Source organism: Eutrema salsugineum, unplaced genomic scaffold (genome assembly GCF_000478725.1).
Source record: "Eutrema salsugineum unplaced genomic scaffold, Eutsalg1_0 scaffold_18, whole genome shotgun sequence".
Lineage (NCBI taxonomy): Eukaryota > Viridiplantae > Streptophyta > Magnoliopsida > Brassicales > Brassicaceae > Eutrema > Eutrema salsugineum.
The window spans coordinates 3,481,678-3,502,231 of record NW_006256846.1 but is presented as its reverse complement, the minus strand read 5'-3'; the positions used below and the strand labels follow the sequence as shown (position 1 = coordinate 3,502,231).

General features: G+C 44.4%; 2 protein-coding genes and 1 non-coding gene across 3 annotated transcripts; 1 reads left to right on the top strand and 2 right to left on the bottom strand.

The window, feature by feature from the left end:
* Nucleotides 1-4,047: 4,047 nt before the first annotated feature.
* On the bottom strand, nt 4,048-4,823 carry LOC112087280. Its single transcript, XM_024157301.1, has 3 exons — nt 4,644-4,823; nt 4,272-4,490; nt 4,048-4,200 (listed from the first exon to the last, which is right to left on the bottom strand). The coding sequence occupies exons 1-3, from the start codon at nt 4,821-4,823 to the stop codon at nt 4,048-4,050; spliced, it is 552 nt and encodes a 183-aa protein (XP_024013069.1).
* A 121-nt stretch (nt 4,824-4,944) lies between these two features.
* On the bottom strand, nt 4,945-8,189 carry LOC112087279. Its single transcript, XM_024157300.1, has 8 exons — nt 7,220-8,189; nt 6,853-7,126; nt 6,527-6,723; nt 6,168-6,382; nt 5,910-6,098; nt 5,679-5,818; nt 5,367-5,579; nt 4,945-5,305 (listed from the first exon to the last, which is right to left on the bottom strand). The coding sequence occupies exons 1-8, from the start codon at nt 8,187-8,189 to the stop codon at nt 4,945-4,947; spliced, it is 2,559 nt and encodes an 852-aa protein (XP_024013068.1).
* Nucleotides 8,190-8,885: 696 nt separating this feature from the next.
* LOC112087439 lies at nt 8,886-8,992 on the top strand. The gene has a single exon (XR_002900119.1). It is a non-coding gene; the product is annotated as a small nucleolar RNA R71 (small nucleolar RNA).
* The last annotated feature ends 11,562 nt before the right edge of the window (nt 8,993-20,554 follow it).

Sequence of the window (20,554 nt, the reverse complement as noted above, 5' to 3'; positions counted from 1 at the left end):
TCACTTATAAAACCTTCAAAAGTGATTGAAAAAACCTGCACAAGATACTAAAAGTGATCTATAAATAAGGTCAAAATCTGGTGTTATCAAAACTCCTCCCCCACACTTAAATAACACAGTCCCCTGTGTTATAAAAGCATGAGAAAGGAGTGCAAACCCAAACAAACAAAATGGAAAGAGAAAAAAGAAAGAACTATATGCATATGTACAAGGGTTGGAGTGTTACCTAAGAGCTTTGGAAGTCTGACCCCAAAGAGTATGAGGGGTTTGATGTGTTGCCAGATGGTGTCACCCAAGAGTGATGGCTTGCCTCATCAGAACCGGCTTCAAGATCCACCCATGCTGTGCCATATGGTACCAGTGCTGTGCAATTGGTGGAGGTCTCTCCAACCTCTTCTCTGTGTCTTGGTGAAATTGGTGTTGTAGATACATCTTTGCAAAGGGTTCTCAAGCTTCTTGATCATTTTCTTCATCTCCTTGATACACTTAGCCATATTGTGTATCGTTTTGCCATGATACTTGCACCATTTCTGGACACCAATATTTTGCTGAGCTCTAAACCCTGAGGTGCCTGGCTCCTCCCACTTGTAATCATCAAAGTGGTATCTGTTCCCACCATAACGTTTCTGAGGTGGAGGCAGACCATCATCTCCAGCACCAGTAGCACTAGCAGCAGCAGCTTCAGCGGCTGCTTTCTTTTCCTTGGAAGCTTCTTCTCTGCAAGCTTTCTTGTACTTGAGAATCGGTGGATCAGTCTGGACATTGTAGAGCTCTTCTTTCAACAAGTAAAAGTGAATGTTGTGCTTTACTTGGACTATGGTGATGGAGGGGTTGGGCAGGAGAACTTGGAGTGGCTCATCCATGAAGTACTTGAAGTTGAAACCAGCTTGGCACCAACTCTCCCTTGAAAGAAACCAATCTTGCACAGATGAGCTTCATTAATCAGATCAAACCTTGCCTTACTCTCCTTAAACCTGTATCCTCTTGCCTTCAAAATCTTTGTTACAACCCAACCATGGGCCAGCTTTGCATCTTTCTTCTTTGAATCCCAAATTCACTCCTTGTAGAACATCAAAGACTTTGCTAGTTGAGAGGCAAGGCAAGGTGTGTGAGCATATCCTTCATAAGGCTTCCCGTTCTCATGAGTTGGCATCAACTGTTTCAGTCCCACGCCAAGGAGGTTCAGATCACCTTGATGAACTCTCCCAACATCAAGCTTGAAGTACAAGCTGTGAGAAAGGATCTTATGAACATATCTCAGCATCGGGTTTCTTATCCAAGAGGACTTAGCTGCTCCAGCTGTGTACTTCCCAAATGCAATTGATCCCCATTAAGCTTGAACTTCTTCCTTTCTAAGACTGATTTTTTTGGAGAGAGGTATGTTTTTAGGCGCAGAGAATCCAAATATCTCAGTCAGCTCCTTGAATGGCACCGTGTAGAGATGCCCTTTCACCTGAAACTGAATAGTTCCTAGACTTCTTCATTGAATCACTTTTGGGTCCCTTGGCATGTACAGATCAAATTCAAGAGAGGCCAAGAACTCTTAAGATTCCTCCTTATAAGCCACTTCTCTCAGTTCCAAGAGGGATTCAGTGCCCATGTTCCCAAGCAAAGTTTTGACATCCTCATAGATGCCAATCTTCTTCAAAAATTCCACATCAGGGAACCTCCCTTGCTGGATCCCTATCTGCTGAAACTTGGCCAGATAATCAGTTGTTTCTAGTTTAGTTTTCTTGATCCTCTTTGGTGCCTCTTCAATGACGCCTTGGGAACCTCCAGCTGAGCTGCTTGAACCACTCTGAGTTTGTTCATCATCAGAGACCACAGCCACCAAGGCTTTCTCTTCATTCCTTGTTCTTTTTGGCTCTTGTTCACTCCTTCCTTGCTTTGTGCTTTTCTTGGTGCCTTGGCCATTTCCTTTTGGCTTTGAAGATCTTGAGACCAAGCTCTTGTCTTTGGATGCAAGACCTTTCTTCATGCGCGCTTGAGCATTGGTTCTCTCAGTCATCTGCCAAAAATTTTCTCAGAAACAAGTTAGCACAAGATCAAGTTCCAAAAAGTTCTCAAAATTTTTGAAAAATTGTTGCAAAAATCGATTTCTAAAGAACATGAACAAGTTTCTCAAGCCAAGCATCAGTCCAATGAATTTATAGCAATGGAAACAAAAGTGTAAAGCGAAGACTCAGCAAGAAACAAGTTCATCACTTTTTCAAGAAAAATCGATTTTTTCATGAATTATTTTGCAACAAATTTCAAAATTCAAGAACAGTGAATCACCAAGAAAGAGCTCTGTTTTCCATGATAATCTAGCACCCTAGCATTTATAAAAATAATCCCAAGGTCTACAACAACCTATGAAGTTCAAAAATCACCATTTAAGAACATGGAAAAAGATGAGTTTTAACAGAGTGAATACCCTGGGATTATGATGCAAAAGAGTTCGAAATGCTAACCGGATGAGAATACCAACTCAAAAACGAGCTCAGAGCACTTTGAATCAGTGAATTTGGTGAAGTAATGAGAGAGTTATGAAGAAAACAATGGAGAGAAATGGGGTTTAGGAGGCAAACTCGTGTTTTTGGTGAGGAAGAGAGAGTGTGGGACTAGGTACAGCCTTTGGGCTGGTGGTCAATAGATCCACTTTGACTAGTCAAGGTTTGACCTGTCCTTTCTGGTTGGCCAAACTCCTTTTCCCTCCTTTTGCGCCTTGGACTTGGCCTTTCTCATCCCGCACGACTGACTCGGTGTGTTCTGCGAGTTTGTGTGCGACTTGGGACCATCTTCTTCCTATCCCGCACGCCCAAGTCGCACACAAAACTCTTCTGAGAGCTTTGGCCTTCCCCTTTGTCCTGCGACCTGGCGTGACCTCCTGATGACCCGCAAGCCCGTCTCAGTTTAAACCGCGAATTCTTGTGCGACCTAAAACCTGGTGTTGACCGTCTCGCATGCCCAGGTCGCACAAAAATCTCCCTTGCACGATCTGATCCCTTCTCTCATGCTGCGACCTGGCTCAATTTTGAACTAACCTGCACGTCCCAGTTGGTGTAAACCGCGAACGTTTGTGCGGCCTGGGCAGACCCCGAACCATCTCGCATGCCCAGGTTGCACATTTTAAACCTTGGCCGATTTTTTGCTTCTTCTCATCGTGTGACCTAGTCTCCTCTCTGAACCAACTCCCATTCCCAGGCCGGTGTAAACAGCGAGTATTAGTGCGGCCTGGAACTTCCCTGTCTAACTCGCAGACCTGAGTCGCACGCTTTTAACACTTGAACGCCACAGGTTCTTTTCCTGGTGTGCGGCTTAGCTTGCTCTTGGACCAACTAGCATGACCAGGCCGGTGTAAACGGCGAGTATTAGTGCGGCCTGGTCTTCTCTTCACGCCGAGCCGCACACCTGATTCGCAGTAATTCACACTTAAACTTTTTGGGTTCTTCTTTTTGGTGTGCGGCCTGGCATCCTTTTGAATCAACTCGCAGGCCTAGGCCGGTGTAAACAGCGAGTGTTCCTGCGGCTCGGTTCCTCCTTTCTTCAAGCCGCACGCCCTTCTCGTGCATTTTGACACTTGAACGCCTTGGACTCTCCTTTTTGTTGTGCGGTCTGGGATCTCCTGAATCAGCCCGCATAACCAACCCGGTGTAAACAGCGAGTTCTTCTGCGGCCTGGTCTCTCCTTGTTCGAGCCGCATGCCCATCTCGCAGGATCTGTCTTTGAGCGCCTGGGACTCTTTCTCCTGGTGTGCGGCCTGGTCTTTTCTTGGTCTTTCTCGCAGACCCAGACCGGTGTAAACGGCGAGTATTAGTGCGGCTTGGTCTCACATGCATCCAACTCGCAGAACCAACTCGCAGACCAGCAACACTTAAATTTTTTTTTGCTCAAATCTCCTGCTGCTAGGTGAACCTGAGAACAACTCACAAAACCCATCAAAAGATCCTAAAACATAACAAGAAAGAAAAGAAAAGATTAAAAGAACTATGTACAAGGATAAGCTTGGGGTGTCTCCCAAGAGCACTTTATTTAATGTCACTAAGTTTGACTTTGAAAACGTGTTTAACAGGCTGGTGGATCATCTAGACGAACTTTAGATGCCTCCTCTCTCTTCTCAGAAACAAGGTAATGCTTGACTCTTTGTCCATTCAGAACAAAACCTTTTCCATCTTTTCCCTCCAAGACCAATGCTCCATAGGTTCTAACTTCTAAACCCTGAATGGTCCAGACCATCTTGACTTTAGCTTACCAGGAAAGCGCTTGAGCCTTGAGTTAAACAAAAGAACCAGATCTGCCACCTTAAACTCCCTCTTGAGAATTTTCTGATCATGCAAGATCTTTTTCTTTTCCTTGTATATCCTTGCACTCTCAAAGGCATTGAGTCTGATCCCTTCAAGTTCATGCAACTGGAGTAGCCTCTTCTCTTGGACTGTCTTAATGTCAAAGTTCAACATTTTAACAGCCCAAAGAGCATTGTACTCAAGCTCCACTGGTAGATGACAACTCTTCCCATACAACAGATTAAAAGGTGATGTTCCAATGGGAGTCTTGTAAGCAGTCCTATAGGCTCAAAGAGCATCATCCAGCTTCTTGCTCCAATCTTTCCTTGAGCTGCTCACTGTCCTTTCTAAGATGGCATTGATCTATCTGTTTGAAACCTCTACTTGGCCACTGGTCTGAGGGTGATATGGACTAGCTATCTTGTGCTTGACACCATGCTTCCTTAGCAGTCCCTCTATAGCCTTGTTCACAAAATGCGAACCTCCATCACTTATAACCACTCTAGGGACCCCAAACCTTGGGAAGATGGTGATTTTAAAGAGCTTGACCACCACCATAGAGTCATTGGTTGGGGAAGCAACAGCCTCAACCCATTTGGACACATAATCCACAGCAACAAGTATGTACTGATTCCCATATGAGCTCACAAAAGGACCCATGAAGTCAATACCCCAGCAGTCAAAAATTTCCACCTCCAAAAATGGGATTTTGGGGCATCTCACTTCTCTTGGAGATGTTGCCTTGGCTCTGGCACTGGTCACAGCTTGATACAACCACCTGAGCATCTCTCAACATTGTAGGCCACCAGAACCCTGACTGTAACACCTTGGGCACTGTCTTGAAAGCTCCTAAATGGCCTCCATAAGCTGAGCCATGGCATTCCTGTAGCACTAGTTGCATCTCTTCCTCAGCTAAGCATCTCCTATACAGGTGGTCTTTGTTCAGCACATACAGATAAAGTTCATCCCAATGATACCTTTGCACCTCTTTGAAGAATCTCTTTCTCTTGTAGGCATCTAGTTCAGGTGGCTCTACACCACTAGAGAGATAGTTAACAATGTCTGCAAACCAAGGTAAACTTTTTCCTCTTATAGCATTACTGTTCCACCTCTAAGTAGGTCTTGACAACCATCAGATGCTCTTCAGGAAGTGAGTCATCTAGGGGGACATCTGATTCCACTCTCAGCCTAGAAAGATGATCTGCAGCTCCATTTTCAATGCCCTTCTTGTCCAGCACTTCCATATCAAATTCTTGTAGGAGAAGAACCCACCTCAAGAGTCTAGGCTTGGCGTCCTTCTTAATCATGAGATATCTGAGGGTGTACACAATCACTTTTAATCCCACCAGATAGCTTCTGAATTTATCAAATGCAAAAAATATTGCCAGCATTTCCTTTTCTGTGGTTGCATACTTTTCTTGAGCAGAATCAAGGGTCCTACTGGCATAGTAGATCACATGAAGTTTTCTGTCCTTCCTTTGGCCAAGCACAGCTCCAACTGCATAGTCTGAAGCATCTTTGATCACTTCAAAGGGCAATGACCAATCAGGGGCCTGAACAATTGGTGCACTGATCAATGGTTCCTTTATCTTCTTGAAAGCTTCCTCACACTCAGCATCAAAGACCAATTCAACCTCTTTGCACAACAGCCTTGTCAAAAGGCCTAGCTATTCTTGAGAAGTCTTTGATGAACCTCCTGTAGAACCCTGCATGCCGAAGAAAGCTTCTTATCCCCTTTACTGAATTTGGAGCTTGCAGATTCACTATCACTTCCATCTTTGCTTTGTCCACTTCTATTCCAGCTTCTGAGACCTTGTGCCTCAACACTATTCCCTATTGAACCATGAAGTGACATTTTTCCCAATTTAACACCAAGCTGTGCTCCTCACATCTCTCCAAGACCTGAGACTGATTAGACAAACAAGAGGAGAAAAACTGTCCATAGACTGAGAAGTCATCCATGAAGACCTCTACTTTCTGCTCAATCAGATCAGAAAAAATCGACATCATACAACGTTGGAAAATAGCAGGAGCATTGCACAGCCCAAATGGCATGCGCCTATAAGCAAATGTCCCATAGGGACAGGTGAATGTGGTCTTCTCTTGGTCTCTTGGATCTATGGGGATTTGAAAGTATCCAGAGTAACCATCTAGAAAACAAAAGAAGGGATGGTTTGCAAGCCTCTCTAGCATTTGTTCAATGAAAGGCAAAGGAAAATGGTCTTTCCTAGAGGCTGGATTGAGCTTTCTATAATCTATACACATCATGTGTCCAGTGATAGTTCTTGTAGCAATAAGCTCATCCCTATCATTCTTTATCACTGTCATTCCCCCCTTCTTGGGCACCACATGTACTGGTGAAACCCATCTAGAGTCTGAGATTGGATAAATTATCCCAGCCTCTAGGAGTTTTAGAATCTCTTTCTTCACTACCTCTTTTAAATTGGGATTGAGACGCCTATCATTGATAATGACAGGATAAGACTCATTGAGACCTAAGAAAGCATACCTGAGCCCCTTGGGAAGAGGTTTTAGTTCCAGCTGAGGTGCCTTAGACTCATCCCAATCAGCCCTGAATCTGTCTTACTCACACGGCTCAGCTTGCTCCTCCACTTTAGAACCTACGGCCATGACTTTGTTAACCGCTATTTGGCTAGTGTTTGAGCCTCTGATATCCAAGACCTCAGGGACACTTTGTTCCAATTCCAAAAACCTTGCCTCAGGACCAAGTTCTATTGCATTCTCCAAAACTAGCTTGTACCCTTCACTCTCCTCTGCCAAGAACCCATGGTCTCCTTGTTCTTTTGTTAAAGCAACTTGAAGAGGATCATCAGTATTCAATTCCTCAAGCAACTCATCAGCTAGTTGATCCATGGTCTCTACATAGAAGCATTGTTCTTCTATGGTGGGCTTCTTCATCATGTCTTTGATATCAAACTTCAGCTCTTCTTTACCAAGTTGTAGCTCAATGATGCCACCTCTTACATCAATGATTGCTCCTGCTGTGGCCAAGAATGGTGTGCCCAAAATCAGTGGATCAACAGGTTCTTCATCCATCTCTAGAACAACAAAATCTGTAGGTACTTCAAAACCACCTATCTTGACTGGTAAGTCCTCTAGCATCCCAACAGGTAGCCTTACTGACCTATCAGCTAGGACAAGAGAGATTCTAGCAGGTTTGGACACTCTGTATCTAAGCTTTCTTGCTATAGAGAATGGCATTAAACTGACAGATGCACCCAAGTCACAAAGGCAACCAGCAAACATTAATGGACCTATAGCACAAGGGAGAGTAAAGCTCCTTGGATCAGACAGCTTCCTTGGGACTGAACTTCTCTGAATGATGGCACTACACTCATGGCTAAGCACCACCATACCCTGTAGCTCTTTAGTTTTGTTCAAGATAGCATCTTTTAGAAACTTTCCCAGCTTAGGCATCATAAAAAATGCTTCAATGAGAGGCATTGTAAGTGGTGTCTCATTAAGAGTCTTCTCAAAGAGTGCCCTTGCTTTATCTGCAATCTGCTTCTTGAATCTTTCTGGGTATGGGAGCTTAGGTTGATAGGGAGGTGGTGGAACATAAGGCTTTTCTGGTTCTGATGGCTTTTCCACCTCTTTGTCATTCCCTTTCTTTGATCTTTCAGCTTCTTGTTCATCCCTTGGGGCTGCTTCCTCACCAATTTGATCATTGTCCTCAATGATCACATTGTTGTGCTCTATACCTGGTAGCTTTTTGCCACTTCTCAATGTAATGGCTTTAGCATAATCCTTTGGGTTTGGTTCAGGCATACCAGGTAAGCCACCTTGGCTTCTTGAAGTGGATGCCTGATTCTGTTTCAGCTCCTTGATGTCTTGCTGCATAGATGCATACTGACTTGCAAACATTTGTTGGCCCTGAAGCAGCTGTTGTAGAATCCCAACCATGTCCGCCCTATTCTGTTGCTACTGGTGAACCGGTGCTGACTGTAACTGATGCTGAACCGGCGCCTGCTGCTGAAACTGTGGTGGACTGAACCCTGGTGGTGCCTTTGGCTCCTGCTGTGAACTGAAACCAGAACCCTGAAGTGGTTGCTGATGCTGACTGTAAACCTGATTCTGAACAAACTGATTCTTTAGTTGAAAAGACCCTTGAAAGTTGTTCTTAGGAACAAAATTCTGTAGAGCTTGAGAGGTAGGGTAAACTTGGTCTTGTGGGTTGGCTACATTGAGATTCCTGTAAGAGAGGTTCTGATTGGAATTGGCATACTGATATCTTTGGAACCTCCGATTCCCAATATAGTTTAGCTCTTCCTGAGTAAGACTCTCTTCACTGATGTTCTCAAAGCATTGAGAAGGTTCCTCATACTCTCCTACAAAGTGCATTGGCTTTTGAGTGGCCAATAACACCTTGTCCAGCTTGCTTTCAAGTGTTTTAAAGTTCTTCTCATACCTTTGATCCCTGCTAGACTCTCACTCCTATTGGGTCCATATGTATCATTGCTCATTGCTAAGTTCTCAACCAGCTCTAAAGCAGCATGTATCTCCTTACCCGGAAAGTTTCCATTTGATGCAGTATCCAGCTGGTTCCTAATCTTGGGAAGAGCCCCTCTATAAAGTGTGCTGAGAAGATAAGCTTCACTAAACCCATGGTGTTGGCATTGGTTAGTGTAGCTCCTGAATCTCTCATATGCTTCACCAAAACTCTCATTGCTATGTTCAGTGAAGCTGGAGATTTGGTTTCTTAGCTTTGCTATTCTGGAAGTTGAGAAGAACTTAGACAGAAATGCCTGCTTGCATTGCTCCCAAGTCTGAATGGAGCCTCTTAGAAGATTATTCTCCCATTGGTGTGCTTTGTCACCAAGACTGAAGGGGAATAATCTGAGCTTGAAGCTGTCCTCAGATACTCCATTTATCTTTGTCAAGTCACAAACTTTATCAAATTGGTCCAAGTGTTCCAAAGGATCTTCCATTGGCAATCCATGGAACGTGGAGTTTTGGACCATATTCAGCAAAGATGCCTTGAATTCAAAATTGTTATTTTGCACCGGTGGTGCTTGAATCCCTGCTCCATACTGATGAGCATTCGCCCTGTCATTTTCCCCAACAAACACAGGTGGAGGATCATGTCTCCTTTGAGCTTGATGCTGAGGAATGTAGTGAGCCTGTTGCTCATTCCTATGAGCCTGCTGCTGATTCTGCTGAGCCTGCCTCTCATTCCTTTGTGCCATGTTGATATTGACAAAGGCTTGTTGCTCATTTCTGTCAGCTTGAGCCTGATTCCTTTGAGCTCCATTACCATGCTGAGCCTGTTGCTCCTCTTGAGCCTGGTGCTCAATGTCAACCACGTGGTGCTCTCTCTGCTGTTCCATATCAGCTGATCTATCTGTTTCCCTAGGACGTCTATCTCTTCTTCTTCTTGGCACTAAGAGATTGATGTTGTCGTTCAGAGGAAATGGTGGACCACAGCTTCTTCACCTTGATCTGGTGTTCATACACCTGAAAACAAAGACAGAACTTGCAAAGTGATTAGTAAAACAAAAGGAAAAGACTTGATCTCAAGAACAGATCAAAGCTTAATGCTAAACAATCCACAATTTGGCAACGGCGCCAATTGATAGACAAGACTTTTTAGGTCTTAGGGCTATCAATCCCCTTGTCAAAGTATCACAAAAGAGGTGTCAATCCAAGAATGTTTAGAGAGAGCAGCTGTTTAGAGAGATGAATCAATGAATCTAGCCCTAAGCACTCCTAATCTAACAAGCACCCTAACCTACACATCTAGAACCTCACTAAGGTGACTACTCACTAATTATACTAATCTCTCTTAAACCTTTGCAAGTTAAGAAGATTAGCATGATTAATGATGAGAAATGGAGATGGAGAAGAATGATAATGATGGATTTGCAGCTTTAAACACAAAAATCTCTCAATCTCTCTTGATTAAAACCCTTAAAAATCGATATTTCTCTTCTTAAGAGGAGTCTTTTCATAAAAGAGGCAAGAAACAAAGGGAATAAAACTTAGTCCTTAGGGTAAAACCCTAAAAACTATATATAGGTCTTTAAATGAACCGGGTCAGCCCGAAACAAACCGGGTCCTGACCCGGCTTTGATGGATAAAATCTCGAGTGTGCGGGTTGGTCAGGTGCTTCTCATGTCGCATGCCCAAGTCGCACAGCCATTAAGACAGTCTTGTGAGCCTTAAGTCCTTCAACCTCTGTCGCATGCCCATCTAGGTGTAAACCGCGAGTCTTCATGCGATTCAGTCTTTCTTCTCTTCAACTCGCATGACCAAGATGAAATCTGGGGAGAATATGTGTGCGAGTTGGTCCTCCTTTAGTCCCAAGTCGCATGCCCAACTCGCACAGGTCTAGAAAGAAGCTTCTGTGAGATAAAACCATGTAAGCCAAGCCGCATTCCTCTCTCGGTGTAAACCACGAGTCTTTATTCGGTTCAGTTCTTTTTGCTCTCTAGCTCGCACAACCATGTAGCACAGGACTTCGAGTATGTGTGCGATTTGGTTTACTTCACTCCCAAGTCGCAAGCCCAAGTCGGTGTAAACAGCGAGTGTTTATGCGGTTAAGTTCACTGCTCGGCCAACTCGCATGCTCAAGTCGCACACTTGTGGACTTAGCATTTTTCCTGCTTGGGACCCTTTGACATCACCCAGGGTTACCTTACCCGCACATCTCCACACGCAGCCTAATTCCCAGAAATTATCCTTTAAGCGCTGCGAGTTACCCAAGTCGCAAAACCATCTCGCGGACTTCAAATCTCCTCGAACCACTTCGCATTCGGGGGAGCGTAACTTCCAGGTTATAGATCCAAATGGCTTGATTTCAGCTGAAGTGGAAAGCGAACTCGAATATCTCGAAATTTCGTGAAGAAACCTTCAGTGCTTGAGAAGTGGAAGGTTCCCTGGACGGCTCATCTCTGCAGTGCATTGAAACTATCAAAAAGAAGCTCTTGGAGTAGTGTTCACTCTGGAAACGGTATCTTTCAGCACATAGCTCCAAACGGGAAAGAGCACTCAAGTATCTCGAATCTTGATGAAGACCCCGGCAACTGAATCAGAATAAAAAGGCATCATCCCACGCAATCTTTGTGACTCATCAGATCGGTCTTGAAACTGTACCGAGACAGGTGTGCCTTTCGGTGAGCTTAACTCTCTGCTCACGACTCCAAATCCAATGATTCCACTTGTCGTGGATCCGTGACCTGATCATCTCCAACTTTTCAGAAGACCCTGTAAGCTGAATCGGACGTTAAGACTCCCCGGACAGGCGATCTTTCCAGACGTATGGGATTGCTTTGAAATGGATGCGAGAGAGGTCTGTCTTCCGGTGGCCGTATCTTCCAGCTCGGTGCTCGAAATCTATCGATTCTAACTGTTATGAAATCTAGATTCAATTATCCTGATCTTTGATGAAGACCTCGGAGGCTGAAACGGCCGGCAAGACCTTCCGGTAACGCAATTTTGGAGATGTATCTGCACCGGAGAATTTTGGCCGAGAAACTTGAATGGCCGGTACGTGTTTAGGCCGAGAAATCCACCCGCGGTACATGAATATAGCCAAGAAAAAGCTTCCCGCGGTACAGACTAGCGCCGAGAACCTCCAGAAGGCTGATTTCACCATTTTTAAACCCCCATTCACCATTTCTTCTCCTGCCTTCATCTTTTTAGGTCCAAACTGCTTCCGAATCACCTGTAAACACTCCAAAACATGCAAGACTCACATGGACCTAATGCAAACTCTTAAGTCCTAAAAAAACACCTAAAGACCTAAAATGCATGAAATAAGATATGATTTGGAATGAATTAGTGAGAATTTTCTAGACTAAGTTGTGGATTGATGCACTATCTTTGGTCCTAGTTTAGGAGTTCATGTCTATGAGATCGAGCGATGCGAAACAGCTTTCAAGGAGTTGAAGAACTATTTAGCAAGCCCGCCGGTCTTGGTGAAACCAGTAGAGGGAGAACTGATAACACCGTATTTTGACCACTTTTATGGATCGTTTTGAAATACATTTTCTATGTTTTAATTGCTTTTAAGTACTTCTATCACGTTTTTTCTAGTATTTGTAGTTTCAAGACTCTTTTCAGGAAACTTAGGGAAAAGCTTAACAAAATGGATAGAAAACCAGATTTCAGCTCAGAGTCAAACCGTCAGAAGGTCACCCCTGATTGAAGGCCTTCTCACCGTCTGATCCAGCTCAAATTTGGAGACCTTAAAGATGGAAGTATCAGCTTTGCAGTGCACTTTACAGCTTGGCAATCCAACGGTTCAATCAAAAGATACGCGAAGAGCAAGATGTCCCGTAAACCAGCCGGCAAGCACTTCCACCCGCGGCCAACAAGCATTTTCCCGCGGTCAGGAGCATCCCGACCGCGGCAAACCACTCATCCACCGCGGTCACACTTGTCCCGACCGCGGCAAGCCAACTTCAAGCCCAAAAAGCCCATTTCTGAAGCCCACATTTGGAGAAACCCTAAGTGACGTCCAGAGAGGTCTTGAGCACTATAAATACATGTCTTAGGAGCCCTAGAAATCGTGTAACCTATCACCACCGAAATATTTACTTCATATTCTTATTGTTTTTGCTTTAGCTTTTAGGGAGAGAGAGATTTGTTCTCTTGAACCCTTGTTCTTTCTTTTTCAATTTCGTTTTCTATTCTACTTCTTAATATTATGTCTATGATTTCGTTCATTATGTCTGAGTAGTTTTATTGTTGGGATTAAGGGATTTTCGATGGGGATTTATATGTTCGGTGAGGATTCCATTGGCTATTGAGCTGAATCTTAGAACTTTTTCTTCTGAATTCGTTTTTACTGCATGAGGGTAGCGTCATGAACTACAATCTGATCCAGATGCTTGGTGACACGAAAGTGTTCATCAGGTATCAGATCTAGTTTAGGAGAGCAAAACAAACATAGGAGTGGAAACCTACCAATGGGCGATTTGTGAATTAGGACGAGTCTTAAACATAATGCATCTCTTCTCTTCCAGGGCCAGAGTGGAAACCTACTGGTCAGGGTTGAGAGAGATAGTTGTCTATGATCACGACAGTGGCGTATTCATACGTCCGTGACTCCAGTTCAAAAAGTTTAAGCTAAGATCTTACAAAATTTCCTCTCTAGCAATGTTTTGAATCGTTCGTACCCCTGAGAAAACTTCCCTGAACCCCAACGCTTTCTTCTCCATTGATTTACACCGATTTTCTTTCAAGCTTTAGTTCAATATTGTCTTTCCTTTTTAGTTCATCTTCATTTAAGCATTAGAATATCCGTTTTTATTATTTTTAGTCATTTTCGTTAAGTTTAGTTATTACGCCATTTAATTTCCGTATTCTCTTTTAAGATTTCGTTTTTAGATTTTAAACACACTACCAAACCCCACTAAACCGTTTTTGTTCTAAACTTCCTTACTTTAACTTATTTCAAAGGCTTTTTGCAGGAAAAGATCCTCCTTCCCTGTGGATTCGATCCCTAAGTACTACAACCGATCAGCTGTGCACTTGCGGCTATTGATTTCAATTAGGGTAAAACTTGACAACCCTCGACACCACATATCAAGACCACCATCAAGTTTTTGGCGCCGTTGCCGGGGAAGGCACACGTTTTCTTTTCTGCAAAACCCCGAGAAAGGTTAACAATCTGAACAAAAGCCCATTTTCTATGTCAGTCAGACATTGACCGATGTCGACACTCGTTACCCGCAGATTGAGAAGGTCCCCAAGCTGTCGTAAAGTCGGCTCGCAAGCTGCGTCCCTATTTTCAATCGCATTTGATTATTGTGCTCACAACCCTTCCGTTGCGCTCGATTGTGCATAGCCGGAGCCAGTTAGGACAGCTCGCCAAATGGGCCATCGAGCTAAGCGAATACGATATCGAGTATTGGAATATGTTTTCCGCCAAATCCCAAATGCTCGCAGATTTCCTCGTTGAACTCCCAACCGAGACAACAACCAACCCGACCCCAGATGAAGTTTGGACGCTGCATGTCGACGGCTCGTCATCAAAACAGGGCTCGATAATAGGAATTCGTCATACCTCGCCAACAAGGGAAATCTTGGAGCAGTCCTTCCGCCTGAATTTTCACGCCTCGAGCAACAAAGCAGAGTATGAAGCATTGATCGCTGGCCTACAATTAGCACAAGGAATCAAAGTTCGAAAAATAAGAGCCTTTTGTGACTCACAGCTTGTAGCAAACAAAACGGAGAATACGAGGCGAAGGATGGAAGAATGGGATCATACCTCAGAGTAGTGCAGAACTTAGTGGAAAAGTTCGACGAGTTTGAGCTCACGCGAATACCCCGAGCCGAAAACACCTCGGTGGACGCCCTAGCAGCGCTCGCCACGTCTGCGGACCCGGATCTCCGACGAACAATTCCGGTCGAATACATCAAACGAACTAGTATAGAAGAAGTAGAAGGACTTCGGCTGATCAACCCCCCCAGAGGAAGAACCAGATAACAGCGAAGCGATTGCAATGGAAGAAGACGCATCTTCAGCCGAGCTGGAGTAGGGCTGCGACAAGGAATGGCTCGGAGCAATTCAAGTCTACATCGCTGACGGATAGGTGCCATCCAACAAGTGGGATGCTCGCAAATTAAAGGCTCAAGGCGCACGGTATGTCCTCGTCGACGGTGAAGTGTTCAATGGAGGTTTTCAGGGCCATTAATGACGTGTGTCGAAGGACCCGAAGAAAAGAAAATAATGCACGAGGTGCATGGCGGCGCGTGTGGTAATCACTCTAACGAAAGGTCCCTAGCGGAAGGTCCCTAGCGGAAGGTCTCTAGCGGAAGGTCCCTAGCGATCAAGATAAAACAGCATGGCCTACGATGGTCAAGGACAACGAGAAATTTACTGCAAAGTGCAAGAAGTGTCAATGGCACGCTCCTACTATTGATAACACCGCATTTTGACCACTTTTATAGATCGTTTTGAAATACTTTTTATATGTTTTTAATTGCTTTTAAGTACTTTTATCACTTTTTTCAAGTATTTGTAGTTCCAAGACTCTTTTCAGGCAACTTAGGGAAAAGCTTAACAAAATGGATAGAAAACGAGATTTCAGCTCAGAGTCAAACCGTCAGAAGTTCACCCCTGATTGAAGGCCTTCTCACCGTCTGATCCAGCTCAAATTTGGAGACCTTAAAGATGGAAGTATCAGCTTTCCAGTGCACTTTACAGCTTGGCAATCCAACGGTTCAATCAAAAGATACGTGAAGAGCAAGATGTCCCGTAAACCAGCTGGCCAGCACTTCCACCCGCGGCCAACAAGCATTTTCCCGCGGTCAGGAGCATCCCGACCGCGGCAAACCACTCATCCACAGCGGTCACACTTGTCCCGACCGCGGCCTTCAACCTCCAAGCCCAAAAAGCCCATTTCTGAAGCCCATATTTGGAGAAACCCTAAGTGACGTCCAGAGAGGTCTTGAGCACTATAAATACATGTCTTAGGAGCCCTAGAAATCGCGTGTAACCTAGTAACCTAATATCATCTTTCATTACTTCAAAACTTTTATTGTTTTTGCCTTAGCTTTTAGGGAGAGAGAGATTTGTTCTCTTGAACCCTTGTTCTATCTTTTTCAATTTCGGTTTCTATTCTACTTCTTAATATTATGTCTATGATTTCGTTCATTATGTCTGAGTAGTTTTATTGTTGGGATTAAGGGATTTTCGATGGGGATTTATATGTTCGGTGAGGATTCCATTGGCTATTGAGCTGAATCTTAGAACTTTTTCTTCTGAATTCGTTTTTACTGCATGAGGGTAGCGTCATGAACTACAATCTGATCCAGATGCTTGGTGACACGAAAGTGTTCATCAGGTATCAGATCTAGTTTAGGAGAGCAAAACAAACATAGGAGTGGAAACCTACCTATGGGCGATTTGTGAATTAGGACGAGTCTTAAACATAATGCATCTCTTCTCTTCCAGGGCCAGAGTGGAAACCTACTGGTCAGGGTTGAGAGAGATAGTTGTCTATGATCACGACAGTGGCGTATTCATACGTTTGTGACTCCAGTTCAAAAAGTTTAAGCTAAGATCTTATCAATTTACTCTCTAGCAATGTTTTGAATCGTTCGTACCCCTGAGAAAACTTCCCTGAACCCCAACGCTTTTTTCTCCATTGATTTCCTGCGATTTTTCTTTAAGCTTTAGTTCAATATTGTCTTTCCTTTTTAGTTCATTTTCATTTAAGCATTAGAATATCCATTTTTATTATTTTTAGTCATTTTTGTTAAGTTTAGTTATTACGCCATTTAATTTCCGTATTCTCTTTTAATATTTCGTTTTTACATTTTAAACACACCACCAAACCCCCACAAAACCGTTTCTGTTCTAGACTTCCTTACTTTAACTTATTTCAAAGGCTTTTTGCAGCAAAAGATCATCCTTCCCTGTGGATTCGATCCATAAGTACTACAATTGATCAGCTGTGCACTTGCGGCTATTGATTTCAATTAGGGTAAAACTTGACAACCCTCGACAACCACATCAAGACCACCATCAACTATCCATCAACCAACCCAGCTGCTGTCGTCGATTTCGTCGCCTTATCCTTTCATGAGATGGTCGATGGACATAGTCAGGCCTCTACATCGAAGAAAGCAGAAGCGTTTTCTGCTCGTCTGTACAGACTACTTTTCCAAATGGGTCGCGGCCGACTCCTACGCTAGCATAAAGGACGCCCTGGTCGAACAGTTTGTCTAGAAAAATATCATTTGTCGACACAGGGTTCCGTACGAGATACTAACAGACAACAGCTCTCAATTCATCTTAACTTGTTTTGAAGCTTTCTGCGAGAAGTGGAAGATTCGCCTAAGTAAATCCACGCCAAAATATCCCCAAGGGAAAGGACAGGCCGAAGGAGCTAACAAAACAATCCTGGACGGGTTCAAAAAGAGACTGGATGCTAAGAAAGGACAATGGGCAGACGAACTGGAAGGAGTCCTTTGGTCGCATCAAAAACTCAACACCGAGCTACTGGAGAAACCCCATTTGCCCTCGTCCACGGAACAGAATGCGTGATGCCCCCCCCTCCCCCCCCCCCCCCCCCCCCCCGAGGTGGATTTCCATGGAATTTGACGAAGACTTTTACTAGGACAGGAATGTTTGAATCACCTGAAGATGCTGGATGAGCTCGATCTAATCAACGAAAGGCGCGACCAGGCCTTAATCCGGGTTCAGAACTACCAACAACCAACGGCAAGGTACTACAACAAAAATGTCCAAAGCCATAGATTTCAAGAAGGGGAGCTCGTCCTTAGAAAGGTATTCCAAAACACTGCTGAGAGGAATGCTGGAAAGCTCGGAAAAAATTGGGAAGGCCCTTACAAGATCACAAAAGTGGTTCTTCCAAGAGTTTATCAACTTGCGACAATGGCTGACGAAGCAATTCCGAGATCGTGGATTGCCATGCACCTGAAGATATACTATCACTAAGGACACACCACCAACAACATGAACTATAGGACGGCTTGATCCCTGCAAAGGGTACGTAGGCAGCCCGTCCTCGGACGGGTTCAGCTGTCCCCCCTCCTAAAAGGGGGGGGGGGGGGGAGTGGGTACGTATACACTTAAACCATTATTAAATTTTAGCTCGTCGAGTCAACTATTTTTAGGTTTATTTTCTCTTCGGATAGTTTTTCATCTGCTTATTGTCACTTCGGCTAGTTTTTTATTTGATGAATTTTACATCGGATAGATTCTTATTTGTCATTGCATTCGCTTCAACAAAATCTTTTGCTCGTTACCACTCCACCACGGTATCCAAACACCGAACACCTTGTCTCGTTGCTGGCCACAACGAGACAACAATTACAAAGTTCTCTAAACGGACTTTTATCCCCTTTCCTAGGACTAGGGTGCAACTTACATCCTCTATGGATAAAAATTAAGCGCGCTATACAAATTTCAGACCAAAAACGTATCGGTCGTCACAGTTCACTATAGCACACAAGATTATAAGTCGAGACTACATCGTTTTCTCTAAAACCAAAGTGAGCTCTTGAAACCCGGCAAAACACATTCACCCTCTCGGGAACGCCGGTCTATAGTCATACTCTGACACTATCGGTTTAGACTTTAACCTCAGCAATAAGAAATCTGAGTCTAACATCTTGGTAGACAAAAACCAAACCAATTTAAACACCTCGTCGTACTTTATGACTCAACGCCTCGACATAAATAGTCAACACCATAAAAGACATCGGTTCTCTTTTCAAAAATCGGGTAACCAAATCAAAACCTAATCGTCTATCCAGACAAGGACATACCCCCCAGCTCGGGAACACCGGTCCTCAGACATATTACAACCTAACAAGGATTCTTTTTAATCTTTAGAGTATAAGCGGCTCGTCTTTATTTGAGACACTCCATCGATATTTCCCGAAACAGTAGCACCCCTAACGCGGCTCGACAAACACTAAAAACCGTTTTGGGCAAACTACCTAGAAACAGTTCGTCTCAACACGAGTTTTCCGCAAAAACAGTTCGGAACAAATAATTCCCGCAAAATCATTTAGGCAAAACAGCAACTCGAAAAAAGAGATAAGCACAATCGTTACACCAAGTAATCCTAATATAAACTTGGATTTAATAGTTAAGCGGATAAAGCCGTCCAGGCACAAATACTGAAATAAGTACGAGTACAAGAGATAGATAAAGCCGTCCAGGCACTTTGGTCAAAAATAAAATCTAAGAAAAAAGAAGAGAGGGAAGAAGCGACGAGGATTACTTTAGCGTCAAACAGGATCCTTAGTCTCAATGTGCCTCTTCAACAAAGCCACCTCGGCGCTCTTAGCCCTCCTGGATTCCTCGAGGTGAGTAACCGCGGACGACACATTGTCAACGTCGGCGCGAAGGGCTATCTTTTCCTGTTCCAGCTTCTTGACCTTGGCCATCGCCTTGTCTAACTTTCCCTTAGCTGCTGCGGCCTCCTTCTGAACCCTTTCCAAACAGCGCTCTCCTGTAATCAATTCCGGCTCATAACCGGCCATCATCTCGTTGATAGCCGCAACAAACTACGAAGAACAAAAAAAGGATGTTAAATTCTAAACCAAAATTAATAACACGGAAGAAAAGGAGAATGCAAAGGAAAAAACCTTAGTGTCGCGCTGCACCATGGCGGCATAGGATTTCGACCTCCTCAGCTGCTCGGGAGGCGGGAGCCGTGTGTTGTTAACCCGTGAAAACATTACCACGGAAGCGGCCGAGTCATCAATGACTAGTTTGCACAACGTAGGCTCGCCGGACGCTGGCTTGCGCCTCTTCTTGGACAGCACATCCTTCTCGGTGGCCACACCTTTCCCCTTCTCCGCGGCAGACCGTTTCTGACTAGCGTCACGCTTCAACAGATTTTAAGCTAGGGGCCTCGATGACATCGGTAGAGCCAGAATGGCCGAGGTGGTTAACGTCTTGCTCCAAGCCGTGGAGTTCTCTTTAGACACTTCAGGAATAATCTCTCCCGACTCCACCTCAGGAGCCGCCTCCCTCATAGCAGCCTCGGTGACATTTGCGTCCGCAGTTGTGACTCCATCACCCCCCGAGGTTTGGCGGGTCTTCTCGAGGAACTTCCTTGGTCTCTACTTTAGCTACTTGAGCAGCTCATCTGGCGGCCTCCTCGGCTCCGCGCCTCTTTCTTTCCCTAAGCGTGATGACAACCATTTTTTCTCTCGTGTCTCTCGAAGAATTTGACGACGAAAAGCTAATGGACACACCGGCAAAAATGGCTCGGGCCCTCTCCACTCTCTCGAACGTGAAGTGTTTCCTCCAATTGACTCTCCGAGCCGCAAGAGTATCTCGAACAACGTAAAGGTCGTCAGGAACAGAAGGGAGGATGCTCCGAACTGCAAAAACAATTTAAAACAAGACAACCAGGTTAGTAAGCAGAAATCGAAGCATAACAACTCCTAGCCAAGGCAAGGCTTTGGATCGACTATCAAGTGGTCCCCAGTCAGTCTTTGTCTTACGGACGAAATCTTCGCTCACCGACGCCTCGTTCACTTGAACATAGAAGAAGCGCTCCATCCAAAACTGATCTATGCTCGGAAAACTGCCAATAATCCGGCGGTTAGACTTGTTGGAAATATAGAATCTGCCTCCTCCCAGAGCTCTTCTGATCTCCAACAAATTGAGCAGATGATCCAGCCTGATAGCAAGTCCACATTCGAAACTCCGAACCAAGATGCCGATCAAATGCCGTAAGCCCCTCGGCATGATTAGCCCAATCGAGATTCCATACTTCCACAGGTACTCAAGGATAACCGCTTGGATCGGGAACCAAAGAAAACAGAACTTG

Excerpts from the sequence above, each read along its gene's own strand:
- LOC112087280 (XM_024157301.1), bottom strand. The coding sequence starts at position 4,823 with ATGGTGGTGGTCAAGCTCTTTAAAATCACCATCTTCCCAAGGTTTGGG. Across the intron at positions 4,491-4,643 it reads AGACCAGTGGCCAAGTAGAG|AGTTGTCATCTACCAGTGGA; the intron begins GTTTCAAACAGA and ends TTGTATGGGAAG. Across the intron at positions 4,201-4,271 it reads AGTTTAAGGTGGCAGATCTG|GGTTTAGAAGTTAGAACCTA; the intron begins GTTCTTTTGTTT and ends TGGACCATTCAG.
- LOC112087279 (XM_024157300.1), bottom strand. The coding sequence starts at position 8,189 with ATGGTTGGGATTCTACAACAGCTGCTTCAGGGCCAACAAATGTTTGCA. Across the intron at positions 5,819-5,909 it reads GGCCTTTTGACAAGGCTGTT|GCCCCTGATTGGTCATTGCC; the intron begins GTGCAAAGAGGT and ends CCAATTGTTCAG. Across the intron at positions 5,306-5,366 it reads ACCTACTTAGAGGTGGAACA|TGGTGTAGAGCCACCTGAAC; the intron begins GTAATGCTATAA and ends CTATCTCTCTAG.